This window comes from Cryptotermes secundus, unplaced genomic scaffold (genome assembly GCF_002891405.2).
Source record: "Cryptotermes secundus unplaced genomic scaffold, Csec_1.0 scaffold1475, whole genome shotgun sequence".
Taxonomy (NCBI): domain Eukaryota; kingdom Metazoa; phylum Arthropoda; class Insecta; order Blattodea; family Kalotermitidae; genus Cryptotermes; species Cryptotermes secundus.
Genome location: NW_019731600.1, coordinates 515,614 through 531,566, shown reverse-complemented (window position 1 = coordinate 531,566; position 15,953 = coordinate 515,614). Strand labels below are relative to the sequence as shown.

Sequence of the window (15,953 nt, the reverse complement as noted above, 5' to 3'; positions counted from 1 at the left end):
GTGACTAAATTACAATGAAATAACTGCGAATAATTTGCTCCTGCCGTCTTCAGAGATCGCGAGATATCCTAAGGAGAAGTTTCACATATGTAACTTATTGACATTTTATGAATGTATCTTCTTCGGGAGACACGAAGCCAACATTTAATGTTAGATCCTAACACTTCTATGTGGACGTTAGAAGGTCGAAAATGCTGGGACTCGATACTGCAGGTGTGTAATCTCATGTCAGCGTGCAGTAATTCTCACGTCAATACCCCCCGACTTAACCGAGATTATACATACTTTGTTGCGTCGCTCTACGTTGGCGACGGCCTGTTGCGAGTCGCTGAGTATGGTCCGGTGAATCCCCTGACTAGGCACTTCAACCTCAGTTCTCACGTGAGTGGCTGGGATGGCTCCCTCCGTTGCTTCCTGCTTCGTGTCTACCTTCTGGTTCACACGGGACACTAGCTGGCCGTCACGGTTCACTACAACAGCCACAGAACTCGTTGTCACACTCGCCTCTACAGGGCCTTGTGCTTCCATATTTTTGGACACTTTATCAGGATTTCTGTGGAAGAATGTCGATGTTTCTTATTAAATATTTATTTATTATTTATTCATGGTTCCTTGAGCTAAGTTTTCAATTTTTCAGATCATGTAGTCGCGAATAATAGACTGCATTGGATATGGAAGAGGTTGGGATCTAATTAGAGGTGCTGTCCTGGGATTGCCTGGGGAGACTGAGGAAGACCAAGAAAAATAAATCATAATAAATTATCTTTAGGCCGAAATTTGAACTCGAAACCTATCGAACACGAAGTTGGAGTACTGAGCACTTCTCCGATGCACGGGTCTTAAACATTTCACGAATTCATAAACCTTGACATTCAATTAACCGTGCACGTTTTATTTTGGATATATTGATTATATGGGAGCTCTGTTTGTAGTTAGGCACACATCAAACCTATAATTCAGCTGTTGCTACATGTGGGACGATGTACCTTGGATATTTGCAACTGTAGCTTCAAACATTCTTTGTTTAACTATTATGATAACGTCCGGCCGGTGGAGGGCTCTCTGTTCGTCACATGAATCGCCCAAAATAAATATGATGGAATGAGGATGGGTGAGACGGATATACGTTTCCCATGTGCCCATCCACTTATTCGAAATCTGGGATTCACAAGGTCGCCGTAATGTATTGGTACGCCATCATGCTTCTAAATGTTGTACCGTACATAGTAGAACCTGTGGAGTTCTCTGTGTCCAGTTACGACTTACTGATTATTGTTTTTTTTTCCGTGGAGATTAACTACAGTAACATTTACGGAATACCTCGGGAAACAAGTATCAAATCTTCTGTGCATAATGTTTTGTGCAAAACTTTCCCATTGACTTATATCAAAATCCCAAATTATTACACATACAGCCACGTCAGCTCTCTGTTGCACTGTGTTGCACTGCACAATTGCGTTCCTTTATAGTCATTTCAGGTGTCTCATATCACACGTTTTTAGTTCTACCATGTCCTGCTTCAGTGAGATATTCTCTGTTTATATTTACTGACAATAAAATTACCACCTGCCTCGTGAGGCGTGTAAAATGAAAGAACAAAGATGAAGCTGGTATACGGAGACACAAATAAGAGTAATTCGAAACTCTGCAGTTGGTTCACGAATACGCTAACATAACACAGTATGATTCTTACCGGACAAAGCCTTCCGCATCTCGATTCGTATGTAGGTCATATAGATACGTAGTTGGGAGCGTTGGGAGTGCACTATTGAAATGGACGTTTGGAAAATGCCTTAATATTCTGGTAGCAGATGAGGAAGATGTTTACACTTTTTGTTATAATGCTCGGCCACAATTTGAGAAGAGCCTGCGATTTAAATTGTGAAGATATAACCCTTAAGGAAATATGCCATTGCATAATAATTCACTCCGTAAATATTTATGAATTCAATAAAATCACGTTTATGAGGCGGGAAAGCGCAGTTGGTATAGCGACTGGCTACGGGCTGGACAACCAAGGGATCGGAATCCGAGTTCCGGTAGACTCAAGAATTTTCTCTTCTCCGTATCGTCCAGACCAGCTCTGGGGTCCACCCAACCTCCTATCAAATGGGTACCGGGGGCTTATTCCCCTGGGTTAAAGCGACCGGGGCGTGAAGCTGACCACTCACCTCCAGCTAGTGCCGAGGTCAAGTAAATGTGGATCTATACATCCACTCCCCATACGCCCTCTTGGCATAGGGCTTAATTTGTTGAGCATAGGGACAATTTTACCTTTACCTTACAAAATCACGTTTAGAAATTACGGAAATAATAAAACATCACTTTAAGGAAACGTTCAGGTCGGTTAGAGAGGCCACAGTTTTTTCAATCCAACGGTCATGGATGGTATTTTCTGACCGATAAAGCGGTCGGAAAGTAGAGCAGACCAATTGACTTGATCTAGTGCCGAGTTTAGAAACACATGGAATCACATTTCTACTCCGTCGTGCGATGCTTAATCAAGCACAGAGAGGAGACACTAGCCATAGAGAGTCGCCTAGTCGTGCCAAAGAAATGTTACTGTCAGTATCAACTGTCACATTTTTCTTAGTATCGTTTTAATCATTATTGCTGTAAGTTCTGATATTGGAGTGAGGGCACGACAAGGAAACTGGCAACCGCAACGCAACCGCAATTTCCGAAAATCGTTATCAGACTGAATGGAACATGTGGAACTGAATGCAGGAGCGTAAATTGAGGAAATGGCAACGCAGCTCGCGAAAGACTAGGAAGTCAATTCCCAGGGAAGGGGGCAAGCCTGTCTTCTCACAGTTGCGTTGCCGCGTAGTTTCCCAGTGTCAGCTGTTCTAACCCGCTTCTATGATTCACTCACTCCTTTAGATGGCACGAAAGTTTGACGAAGCTGATAATTTTATTTCTGTGCAGTTAACAGAGCAAAAGCCTTCTGTGACAAGTGAGACGCAGATTGTGTGAAGCAGGTTTGGGAAAGAATTTCTCATGAGCTGAGGGAGTCTGGATTCTGGTTAAGTTCTTTTGAAACAATATAAGTACCTCAGTTTAAATTGTCACGGAAGAACGGATGCACCCAATGTTTTGTTTTACTAATATTGTATTTAAACATCTGTTTCTTTGCTATATACCATTTATTTCAAATATATTTCCATCTTAATGCAATTAATTATCTAGTCATCCTTCTCCAACACTACATGTTTCGGCTGTATACGGCCATCATCAGGTATCTTCTATTTTGCTAAAATGTTTGCACTGTATGTCAATATTTCGTATCGCGTCCGAACGCTATAATTCCAGTTTAAAATAAAATGATCTTAATTAAAATAAATTAAATTAATTAACACCCAGTGCTTTCCGTGCTGTCGTCTTCCTCTCTGCTCACGGCATCTCAACCACCGCCACTTTATGACAGGAGCAATATTATCTGACATTGCAGAAGATAAATGAACAAAATTAAAATTACCATCATACGTTAAGTCGGACGAGATGTTTATCATCATTAAGATGATGTGAATAACTAAACAAACATGAGTTTCCTCAGTGTGCACCCGCTAATTTGGAACCCAGTTGCCTGCTTGAAATCGGTGACATTTCTCGAAATTGCAGTTGATTTGCAGTTGCCCTCACCCTTAGTGCCCGGCTCCGTCCGAAACAGTAGTGTGTGCATATAAACCCACCCTCTCATGCTTCTGCGTGCCGTGGCATTTAAGCGTAGGTCGAGTTTGGACGGTACCTTTCTTCTTGTGCAACAGAGGATCAGATATTACATAGCTCGAGAAGTATGCGAGGCATCCTTCTATTCAGAAGATAGGATGCCATTTCAGCTAAGAAACTGTAGGCCTGGCATAACGTAACAATTCTAATGCCATCGCCCTGTTTTGTTGATTTAAGGTAGACATGTATTGGACATAAATGTCTGTTTCATTCCTCTACAGTTTTGCTCGAAATATTTTTCTCTCTGATAAATATTTGGCGAGTTACACTCGAGATGTCTTAAGAAAAGCACGTAAGAGGTTTTCTTTCCCGTTCTTACCTAAGTTCGTATGCATGGCTAAAGTTCAGTGAACCCGCCCCCGCAGCACACTCGTATTTCATGAAAATCTGTTAAGGGTTCTGAGGATAGCGCATGCGGACAAAAGGAGGGATAGACATGGCGAAGGTAATAGACGCATTTCTGTAAGTTTTCGTTTCAGAAAGGTCGAAAGAGGCATCAATAGAAACATGTGCTAGCGTTTGTGTTCCGCCAAAGCAGAAAAGAACACGAAAGGTTTAAACGAGGTACTTTTTAAAACGGAACACATTCAAAATCCGTCTCCTATATAAACATTCGATTCCGTACGCAGACCAAATAGGGGTGATAATATTGTCACCGCTAAACCAATCTTTTGTTGTCAACTATTGAATTGAATGCTCCTTATGGAAATAGGATATGAAACTTTTTATTAATATATAGTTTTGTAATCGTTTGTGTATCTGTCAGCCAGTTTATTTAAAGCGTCGCTTTTATTTGTGTTGGGGACATGCGGTAGCGTGGTTGAGGCACTGAGATACAAACCGGAAGGTCCAGGGTTCGATTCCCTACGAGGTCATTGGATTTTTCATTTGATCTAATTTTTCCAGAATTATGGTTCTGGGGTCGACTCATCCTCTAAGAGAAATCAATGTGTGAAAGGGCGGCCGGAGAGTAAGGCTGGCAACCTCATCGCCATTTCTGAGCCGATTGACTGAAAATTTGGGAGCCATGACCTCTCACGCCCCTTCACAGACTGTTACAGGGATAGCTTTACATTTTAGCTTATATTTCTGTTACATTTTAAAATTTTGGCTTATACTTCGCTCGGGTCCGGTTATTAATGACAGTGTTAAACGAACTGTAAATACATATATTGACTGTACACCATTTTCACCATCCCCACAAAATCATAACAAATAAGTGCTCGGTTCCAACGCGAGGCTTACAGACAACTGCCTTCCACAGAAGGGGCAAAGAGGTTTCCGTCTGTAGCTGGTAATACGTGAGTTACCTTGCTTCAGAAATTTTTTGTGGAAAGAGGCGTGCAATGGCGCATTCCTCTACTTACACCACGAGGCATGAAAAGGGAGCTGTCTCTACCCGGCTTTAGGCTGCCATCGTATTCTCAGACACTTATGGTGGGATGTGAGGATGTGTCATATATTGATCTGGCTTACGTAAAAGTAGAAATAAAGTAACAGAAAGTGAAGAAAATTATAAAACAGTGGCGTTCATAATTTGTGCTTGTCACATAGTGTTTTGAAGGCGATTAAATCAAGACTAATGAGGTGGGGGCCAGTTATGCAGCGCGTGCAAGGGAAAGAAGTAGGTATGAAACTTAGCTTAAAAGTTCTCACTGCTTTAGAGTCCAAGCGATATGTGAAAATATAATATTAAAATAGATTCCGTAAAAAGCCTTATTGCTGAGAAGATTTTAACGAATGCAGCCGGACGCCAACACATAAAATGCCTTATCAAAATCAAAGAGTCACAAGTTGAAATCTGGAATATGCTCTCTCCCTGTAGAAGTGGGGCACTTTCAGAGGGAGCTCAACAAGTTGCCAGATCTGCTGTCACGTGGCTGGATTAAGTTGTAGAAGATTCGAAGATATTGGGCGTCGGAAATTTGAGATGGAAGTCACAGAATGAGGACCAATGCAGAGCAATCGTGAAAGACGCCAAGGTACATCGTGGACTGTAGCGTCCATAGATGAAGAAGAAGAATAATAATGGTGAAGTAACTTGTAATGACGTGAACTGAACTGAGCTCACTCGCAATCTTTGTTTGAAATTGACGTGTCGAGTCTTAATCCACGGAACGGAGTCATTCTTGAGAAACTGATGGTTGCTCATGTCAAAAACTTCCCAATTTTTCATCGACCCGAAGCTCGGACCGCCACTGGGCCACATTCTCAATCACTTGAATCCTCACTCTTTATATCTTTAAGGTATATTTTTATACCGCCATAATATCTTGACATAGAAAAGTTCCAGCGTGAAAGTCAGGTGGCAAGCTTTCACGCTGGTCTCTTGCTCGGCTTATTCTTCGCCCCTGAAGCTGGAGCCGATATGTCCCTCCGAAACATCGGTTGACTTTCAACGGACTACAGGGCGTTATATTCCAGAAGATAGAACTCTTCTTAACCATGGCTGTGAGACTCAGTTCTTCTAGAATGTCTTCCCTTGAGATTTGTCTTTCTGTTCTCTCTAATGCGTGCTACATGTCCGACTCAACTTATTCTCCTTGATTTATTTATTTATTAGTATCTAACATTTCAAGAGAGAATTGGTTAAGATTCCGTGCATTAGAACACGAGTATTGTTAATTTGTGAAGAGGCTGTACACGACGTTGTGGGGCTGTGTAACTTATTACTCGGAGTCGCACAGAGCAGCGTTCCTGAAGTTGTTATTAGAAAAGTTCTGGATTAAAATTGCCGTGCAGACGCCTGCAACTGAGGGGATGCCTTCGGCCCAAGCTCTTGCAATGTGGGTCACCTGGCGGCGGTCAATTGAACTATGTTATGAGATGGGGAGTGCATGTGCAACAAAACGCAATTAGTCGTGACCCGCTCTATTATTTTATATCTCAGAGATGCTACAAAATTAATTTTTAGGGCTATAGCACTTTAAGTATGAAGAGGAATGGAATGGGTCTAAATTATAATCAAGGAAGGGGTTTTAGTTTTATTTTCCTGTGGTTGTACTTTGAGGGTTGTGGGATCGATAGAAGTGTCTCAGTTCTACGCTAGGATGTATTTGTTTTAATAGACGCAATCTTTATTAAAATATATATCAATATACGCAGCTGCGATAATTCTTTGATTTCTTTAGTGATAATTCAGTATACACGGGGAATATCCGGAAAGTAAAGATACAAGTCCAGCAAAATTGCAAAGCGATTTTTTTCTTTCCAGAAATGGCAGTGCTGCTATGTGAGGTAGGGTCCGTATGACGGAATGGTTCAATGGCCACAGTCACGGCAACGTTATGCTCGCAGTATGTGTTTAAAATGGCCATGTCGTTCAAAATTCCGCCAAATGTGAGGTTCGTGAAATAATTCGAATTCTTCACGCGAAAGGAGAAACTGCTGCTGAAATTCATTGCCGACTTGTTTCTGTTTGCAGAGAAGATTCTACGAACAGGCGAAACGTGGCAAAATGTCCTGAATTTGAAACGGGAAGAAGTGATATTCATTATGAAAAAATGAGTGGAAGGCCATCCAGTGTCACTGATGAAATCATCCAAAAAACTGAAGAAAACATTCGTGCTGACGGATGTTTAACTTTCGACGGAAGTGAAGTAAAAAGTAAAGCTATCCCTGTAACAGACCCACAGGGTTGTGAGACGTGGAGGGTCCCACACTATCTACACAATCGGCTCAAAGATGGCGGTAAGGTTGTCTGCCTTACGTGCCGTCCGCGCTTTACTCCCCAGGAAAATTATTTAATAATTCCTGGTACTCATTTCTGTTAGAGGCTGAGTCGACCCCAGGGCCATAGTACGGCTGGAACGATTAGGTCAATTGAAAAAAATCCAATGACCTCATCGAGATTTGAATCCGCGACCTCCCAGCTTGTAGCATAGTGCCTCCACCAACTACGCTACCGCGTGCCCCTAACTTTCGAAGAACTCCATAAAAAGTGTCCAAAAGTGTTAAGAACTGTTCTCCATGTCTAAGAGAGCAGGCAGGGGATTTCTGTGACGCTGGAGTAAGATAACTCCTTCCCACGCTCGCTAACTGCACTGCAATCCGTGGTGACTATGTCGAAAATAAATAAAGGTGCAACAATCGGATAACTTCCGTTGTTATGCAACGACGTTGTATATACAATAGAACCAGTGTCTCAAGAGGTTTCTTCTATGTGGTTTGTATGTATCCGTTGCTGGGCAACGGGTGTGTTTTCTATGGATGTGCCTCGAGACTGTATAAGTGTACAGAACAGAATCAAACTAGAATGCGAATGGAGCGAGTCCTAGGCGGTCAAGGAAGAAGTGTTCGGCTGAAGATTCATTGCGAGTTATTGTAATCTATTGTGATTACGAGTGACTGTACAAGAAGATGTTAATAAATTTAATCCAAAACCCGTTATTATTAGTAACGGAGCCATAAACTAGTGACATTATTATGCCTGTTTTCTTTTAAAAGCTTCAATCTATATTTTGGGTCTTATAGAAATATAAAATTAATAAGTGAGCAATATTGTGATAAATCTGTATGCATTGTTTACGGTAGAAACAACTATGACTGTAATGTTTAGAATATAAAATTCTCACATCGGTGGTTGTTAAGAGCTCTGTTTTCTGGGATATGACGCCGTGTAGTCCGTTGAAAGTCGCACTTTCTGCCTGCTTCACGTTGGTTCCTTGCTTGGTTTAATTATTCAACCTTGAAGATGGAGCTAACAAGTTTCTGCGAAACTCGGCTGTCTTTAAGCGGACTACATGGAATTTTATCCAAGAAAATATAACTCTTTTGACCATAATAATATGGAACGCGTAACCTCAACTTTTCATGCGGTTCCTATGATTATAGTTCTTAGCAGTACACTTATATAAACGCTTTTTTTTTTAAATAAAGAACTTATGGACAATTATATGCTCTACACATTTTCACGTGTGTAACTCCAGTGGTTCATTACGCATCGCTATCAAATGAAAAGATTTATGTGTCTATCTCGTGGTCACCATATTATTTCATACTGTAAAAATTACGTTAAGTGTGGTGCAGCAATTTCTCATAAGGAACAGTGACTGTAGTAAAGCCATTTACGTATTTAAGTATGTTAGATAGTGGCAGTTTTTAGTTCATGCGGCTAAAATTTCCCAGCAAGTCAACTAAATTGTTACGTAAAAGGGAAGGGAGTAAGACCTCCTGGGACAGGCAGATGACAGAGCTGCCATTGGTAAAGCAATCGAACTATCCCGTTCGGTGGGGACGGACGCCTGCAGTCAGACAACTGTGTGAGCAAAAGTTGTGTCTGTGTAAAGAGGAGAGCCAGACGGAGCCAGAATCTGCAATCCTGTTGGAACCTTGTGAGCTTGACTCTGGGTGGTTGAAAATAATATTGAACCCAAGCCAGCCTGAGGGATTGTGAGGTAAGAATGTATCAGAAGGGATTATGCATGCAGTGAAGACAACTCACAGTAAAACTGCAGGAACTGTTTAAGCTATAACATGCAAGAGGGCAGATCTATTAAGATATGATGTCAGAGCTGTGAGTAGGTAGCTGAAGACTAACCGCTTGTATAGGTTCGGCCACAAAGAGCGCTACGCTATGTTCGCTACGTACGCTACGTACGCTGCGTACACTCTGCGACGCAGCTAACATAGAGAACATAGCGTACGTAGCGTACGGAAGTCTGTGTGGCCAGTCACATTGGCAATAAAGGGAGATATTTTTCTGTTCGTGTAGCTAACATAGCGTACGTAGCGCTCTGTGTGGTCGAACCTTATCTGATGGAATGTGAGCAGTGGTATACTTGAGGAACTAGTTTGCAGGCATGAAAATTTTAATATTAAAAGAAATAAATGCTTATATTTAAATATTAGACTTCAACTGTATGAAGACTTATTTATTCATGTCTTATGAGCAAGCAGCTTTATACCCTTCACAAAGACTGAAAGTAAGCCCACTTTTACGTCACGAAAATAAAGAGAGGCAGACATGAAAATGAGGGCAGTTAAATTCAGAGCTGTGCGAGGAAGAGCCGAGATGAAAATCCACATTTTAGCATCTAAATAGGAATGTAAAAGTCCTAACAGTAGTTTAGATATACCAAAAGAGTGATTAGAGTTTAATTTAATCATTATTATAATTAGAGGTCTCTGCAGTTGATAGCAAGGTCTATGATTACTTTATAGCACAAAGCATAGTTCCGTCCAGCTTGTCCTACAGATCGGGAAACTACGATTGGCGATATCAATTGGAATTACGTAGAACTATCCACCGATCATGAAGTTTACTGCACTACGAGAACTAGATTATGTTTCTAACACCTGTTATCACAGAAAATTTCAGGCTATATGAAGCTCCCACCTCGAAAATTACAGCCATGCTGGTGTCATGGGTGGAAGGGAATTTGCTAGTGAAATGATGAGGTGGCTCCTAGCGGTGTGATGTTCCTATGAAGTTTCATGAAAATCCCTTTATTTGTTCCAAAGTTGTTTTGGCAAGAGACGCGCGGATGTAATGATGTCACAGCATTTATAAAATGAGTAAAGGGACCCATACACGGACGAGTCCGGCTCGGCGAGCTTGACTTGGGAGCCGGGCTCGGATTGATTTCACCACACACGCATGAGCTGACTCTCAACTTTGCTCGCACATTTCAGTATCCAGAATTAGTTCATCGAAACAAGTTGCGGCCCGGATACTGTCCACTTTTATCTTAACAAAATTCAAGTCAGCATCACGGAGTTCCTCTCCCGTGAACTGCACGAATAAATCCCAGGCCTCATCCAGCTTTCCCCTGTTCGAATACTCTGTGCTGCGAACCTGCGACAGAACCGGCAATTCACAGTACTCTCCTAAAAACCGTGTCAAAAACTCCGGGCTCATGAATGTTTTGTTACACATGGAAGCCGACATGGTTCCTCCGTAGTACCACAACTCATCACACTGTCTGTTCGTGTGACGTGTAGATACGCGAGTCTGGCTCGGGACCGCCCACACACGTACGAACCAATAGCGAGCCGTCGCCGAGGCGAGTCCCACCGAAGGCCCTGGCGAGCCCCGTCGGCCTCGGCCCAGCCCGGCTCGTGGCTACCCACACACGGACGTTTTTCGCTCATTGGAGCCCGAGCCAAGTCGGACGCCCGAGCCAGATTCGTACGTATAAGGGCCCCTTAACACTGGAGAAAAACAATGAAACAGTGCTTCAGGTGGCAGCAGAAATGAAGTGGTAAGGATTTTATCCGAACTGCTTTAATATACGTTTACTTAGTCACGGGGTGCAGTGCTCCACATAGAGAACACATAGACTAGCACAGACATTATCGCGTCCACCTAAGAAGGATGGGGGGTACGCGGTAGTGTAGTTGGTCGAGACACTATGCTGCAAGCCGGCAGGTCGCCATTTTGATTCCCGATGACGTCAGTGGATTTTTCAATTGACCTAATTCTTCCAGCAGCACAATGGCCCTGGGACCGACTCAGCCTCTAACAGAAATGAGTAACAGGAATCTCCCTGTGGGTAAAGGGCNGGACCGACTCAGCCTCTAACAGAAATGAGTAACAGGAATCTCCCTGGGGGTAAAGGGGAGCCGGCGCGTAAGGCTGACAATCTCACCGCCGTCTGTGAGCCGACTCTCTAGAAAATGTGAGAGCCTCGATATCTCACTAGCCACTGGGCCTCCACGGCCTCTTACAGGGATGCTTTTACCTTTTTTTTACCTAAGAAAGATGCGAGCTCTTTCGAAAAACAAGTTCGAACGTATGGAATAGAGTGAATTGTGGTCAATTGCCGGTTTCTGCTCTGGAACTGATGAATTTAGGGGTTCCGAAACATTAGAAGAATGAAATGATGAAGCCGTACAAGAGAAAGTTGCCACTGCACTGCACTGCACCCTAAGTATCGCTCCATGGAGGCCTAGACCTATGGAGGAGTGGAGGTGTAGTCCCCCATATTCTTAATGTTGGATGGATATGAATGGTAGGCTTTACACTCCGACTGCTTCACCATCGGGGAAAGAGCCTTGCGCACCCAATCAATTCAAGACTGATCTTGACGTGCTTACTGATTTGTTCTGGGTTATAGATTCAGATTCTGGGAGGATAATATTAAAACAAACTTTAAGAAAAAGGGAAGTGAGGATGATTACTGTATTACACTGGCTCAGTACCAGATTCAGTGACGTGCATTTATATTTTGAACCATCGGGTTATTACAGGAGGATGTTAGTTATTTAATGTATTTTTATAGAACTTGTTTTGTACTTGTATAGTATGCAGGCCCAGAAGTGTTTTGCTCGAGCGTATCAGTATTAAATTTAACGTAACGTTTTTGCTTGTGAAGGTGGCTCTTGCCTCGGCGGCTCGGTCCGGTTTCTTTTTCAGTTGAACTGAAATCGACGTAACAGCTCTGTTCAGTCTCTGGCGTCCTTCTTTCAGGGAGTCTGCTATGTAGAAACGTCAGTTCTTTTTTTTTTTTCTTTCTTGTGCCAGGTTTAGTAAAAGTATTTCAATGCGTTGTCTACTTCAGAAAACTTTGCTGAGTTTCCAGCAAGTCAGATCATTTCCGCAACTGGAACGTACGACGCAGTTCCGTCTTATATTCGTAGCGTTGAAGAGATTTTTTGTTCTAAAATAAACTGTGTCTTTTATATCTCTCATTTCTTGTTCTTAAACGTCGGTTAGAAGAACGATCATATAAAATTCTGCTTCTATGAACTCTACTTACTTACATATGGCACATGATGTCTCAAAATTTATAGCCGAACTTTCCACGGAATATGGAACCTGGGTTAAAGAAACTAATTTGTAGGGGATTGAACCCAGGCGTTGCAAGAGAGAATGTATACTGACAAATAGGAGAAAGCCATTACAGAAATTAAAGTCATATAAGAATTTTCCCTTATTCCTCAGTTCAGCATCGCTTTCACGTGCATTTCGAGATCAAAAATTTATACAGTATTCCTGTGAGAAACCCTGAAGGGAATGACACCTTCTGGAGTTAGAGGATATAAGACACGTCACACAAATAGACGAGTTTCGTAACACCGCATATCCGAATCAAGAAACCCCGACATATGCTTATTTGTTTAAACCGAGGCATGGTTGGACCACAGCACTCCTTGTGTTACTTATACGAGAACAAAGCGGTTTCATCTCGCTCCTCAGCAGTGGGCGCCTTGCACTGATGTTGACCTGTGACCTTTCTAGCACTCAGCGGTCACTTGTGTATACTGACCTTCTTCACGTGTTTCAGAATGCCCCTCTTGATGGCCGTTGGCATCCTTGAACACAGAAGAGTGTGTTTTTAATATGGAGAATGCTTTACCTGAAACAGAAAGGCACTGTCAATGTTGCATACAATTGTTCGAAAATAATGACACTTTTTTCATGCATGTTAGAAAGTGGGTTTAAGAATGTAACAGACAGGCTTTTTTTACGCTATGTACTTCTTTGAAGGAAATTTATGAAAGTTGAAAGGAATTATTGCTGATTTTCGCTATGCGAACTCGTAGTCTTCATTTTCATTTTTACTATAATTTGAAGCAATAAATATTAACGATTATTTTTAATTATGAAACGTACTACGTGATTTCGTGACGATGGAGATTTATATTTAAGGAAACATAAACAATAAATTAACAGTGGAATGAGTACAATTAAAAGTATTTCGAAAGTAATGTATCTATCGGTGAAAAATCAAAGGAAGATGTAGCCAGCCCTCGTTTAACCTACAAATGTTCCTAGAAAAGTTTATTATTAAGATCAAAAACAGAAAATAAAGGTGCTTATTTTTAAAAATTAATATGTATTTCATATAAATGTATATTCTATATAAATACAGAATCCAATGCACAATAATTATTTTGAGCTCAGTTACAGAAACAGACAACTCGGCAGTGTGGCAAAGTTAAAATGTTTGGGAAGGACAGTAACAAACCAAATGTATTCAGTAACACGACAAGAGCAAATTTATGTCGGAAATTGACTGCTACTATTTAGTTTCCATATCATGCCGAAAAATGTAAAGATTAAAATACATGAGGAGCACTATGCTACAAGCCGGAAGGTCGCGCTTTCGAATTCCGATGAGGTTATTGAGTTTTTCAGTTGACTTAATCCTTCCAGTCGCACAATGGTCCTGGAGTGGAATCAGTCTCCAACAGAAATGAGTACCAGGAATCTTCCCGGCCGGCCGGCACGTAAGACTGACAACCTCACCACCATCTGTAAACCAAATATCCAAAAAATGTGGGACCCTCGATGTCTCACAACCCTATGGGCCTCCACGGCCGGTTACAGGAATAGGTTTTTTTTAACAAATAGAATTATTAATTTTTTGTTGTGGTTGATAGAGTAGTAAACCTTGGTCTCTCACCTTAAATAAGAACGTAGATTAACGATAAGGGAGAAAGACACAAAAATTAACAGCAGGTCAGAGGAAATAACATAATGAGGAGCTTCACCAAATGCCATTACGCTGATGAAATCAATGAAGATGAAATGGTTGTTTTAATAGGTAATTGTAAAGGGATGGGCCCACATGGGAGACACAGGCTTGGGTGTGAGAGTTACAGAATGCGGATGTGTGGAGAGTATCCCCTTGCTTGGGATAGAGCTCAGTGGCGGTATCTTGTGAACTCGGTAATGACTCTTCGAGTCCCACAGGCGGCGGGGCGTTGGCGTTTATCAGCTTCTCAATAAGGACTCTGTTACATAGTTTTAGTTAACAGCTCACCATCAATGGCTCTACAGCCCTTCGTTGGGCCCTGGCCTCTTCTCCAGTATCACAACTTTTTTACACAGACGATAGGGCTTCTTGGACGAGTGATCAGCCCGTCGCAAGGCCGCTACCTACACACAGGGCAACACAAACACAGAATAAACGCACACACAGATATCCATGCCTCGAACGGGATTCGAAATCACAATCTCAGTGTTCAAGAGAGCGAAAACAGCTCATGCCTTAGACCCTGCGGCCACTGTAATGGGCCAGTGTTAGTTTTATCTCAATATCTAGTCTTTATTATTAGTGTTATTGGTGGTAGTATTACTCTTATTATTATGGCCCTACAGCCCTTTGCTGGGCCTTGGACGCTCTTTCAGTTTCTTGATCTTATACACAGTCGGTAGGACTCCTTGAACGGGGGATCAGCCCGTCGCAAGGCCGCTACCTACACACAGGGCAACACAAACACAGAATAAACGCACACAGACATCCATGCCTCGAATGGGATTAGAACCCACGATCCCATGGTTCGAGAGGGCGAAGACGGTTCATGCCTTAGACCGCGCGGCCACTGTGATCGGTAAAGTTAAACTTCAGTTTTGAATTTTTGAGCCGCTGTTGTTCGTTAACCGAATTGAAGTGGTTTTACCTTTACAGCATTAGGTGATTGGTTCCAGCTCTAGCTAGAAGCCACCAAGCGCATGTTTCTTGCAGGTTTACCAGCCAAGAAGGAGAGGGGGTGAGTAATGGATCCATAATTAATCACCCGGAAGTTAGGGGTGTACTGAAGTTGCTGTGTCTGGGTATGAAAATCACGATCCTTCTTGAATGATGGGAAGTTTGCGTGTCGTGACGCAGCGTGTGAACACAGAAATCTTATATGTTGTGGCTTCAAGGCAAGAACGCCATATGTATTTGTAAAGTTCCTCATCTCATAGAAGTTTCGAGATATTTAAGTTTGAAGTTGTTCGTATGTTAGTCTTGTGAGTTGCGATATAATGTAACTTTTGTTGAGGAAAATAAATGTTTCGGAGGAATATACTGCCTCCATCATCATGATAGAAGTACTCAAACTCTCAGTGATATACGATACCATAACCTAGAAAACCACAATCTGATGGAATAAGGTACGGTTTCCATGCTATATTTTAAAAATACCTGGATATTTTCATTTTTCACCTAAAACAGGGACATTTATTAAAAAAACAGGACATGATAAGAAATTAATAAAAAGAATCAGTAATATATTATATATTATAAATCGATAAATTTTCACAGACTGTCCCAACACAAAGTAACGGCCGACAAAAATGCAGAGACTGGTGCGCGTGAAGTGATAGTTCCGTAAGTGCTTAAAACGTTTCGATGTAACTTGGCATTTCAGTTTTCAGGTAGGAGTAAAGATGGAGTCAGCGGATTACTAAAAAAAATCGTAACCTTATAATACTGATTACAAACAAGAACTAGCCGCCGCAGCACTTTAGACATAGGGCGAGTAACCCTAACAATTTTAAATTTAAAATT

At 41.8% G+C, this 15,953-nt stretch overlaps 1 protein-coding gene across 1 annotated transcript in view; it reads right to left on the bottom strand.

The window, feature by feature from the left end:
• Positions 1-15,953, bottom strand: part of LOC111867293 — a 148,235-nt gene that overhangs the window by 35,599 nt on the left and 96,683 nt on the right. The window contains exons 5-6 of the mRNA XM_023857016.2: positions 12,939-13,028; positions 286-470 (exon numbers count right to left, since the gene is read on the bottom strand). Coding sequence (XP_023712784.1) covers positions 286-470; positions 12,939-13,028 — 275 coding nt within the window. The remainder of the gene's footprint in view (positions 1-285; positions 471-12,938; positions 13,029-15,953) is intronic.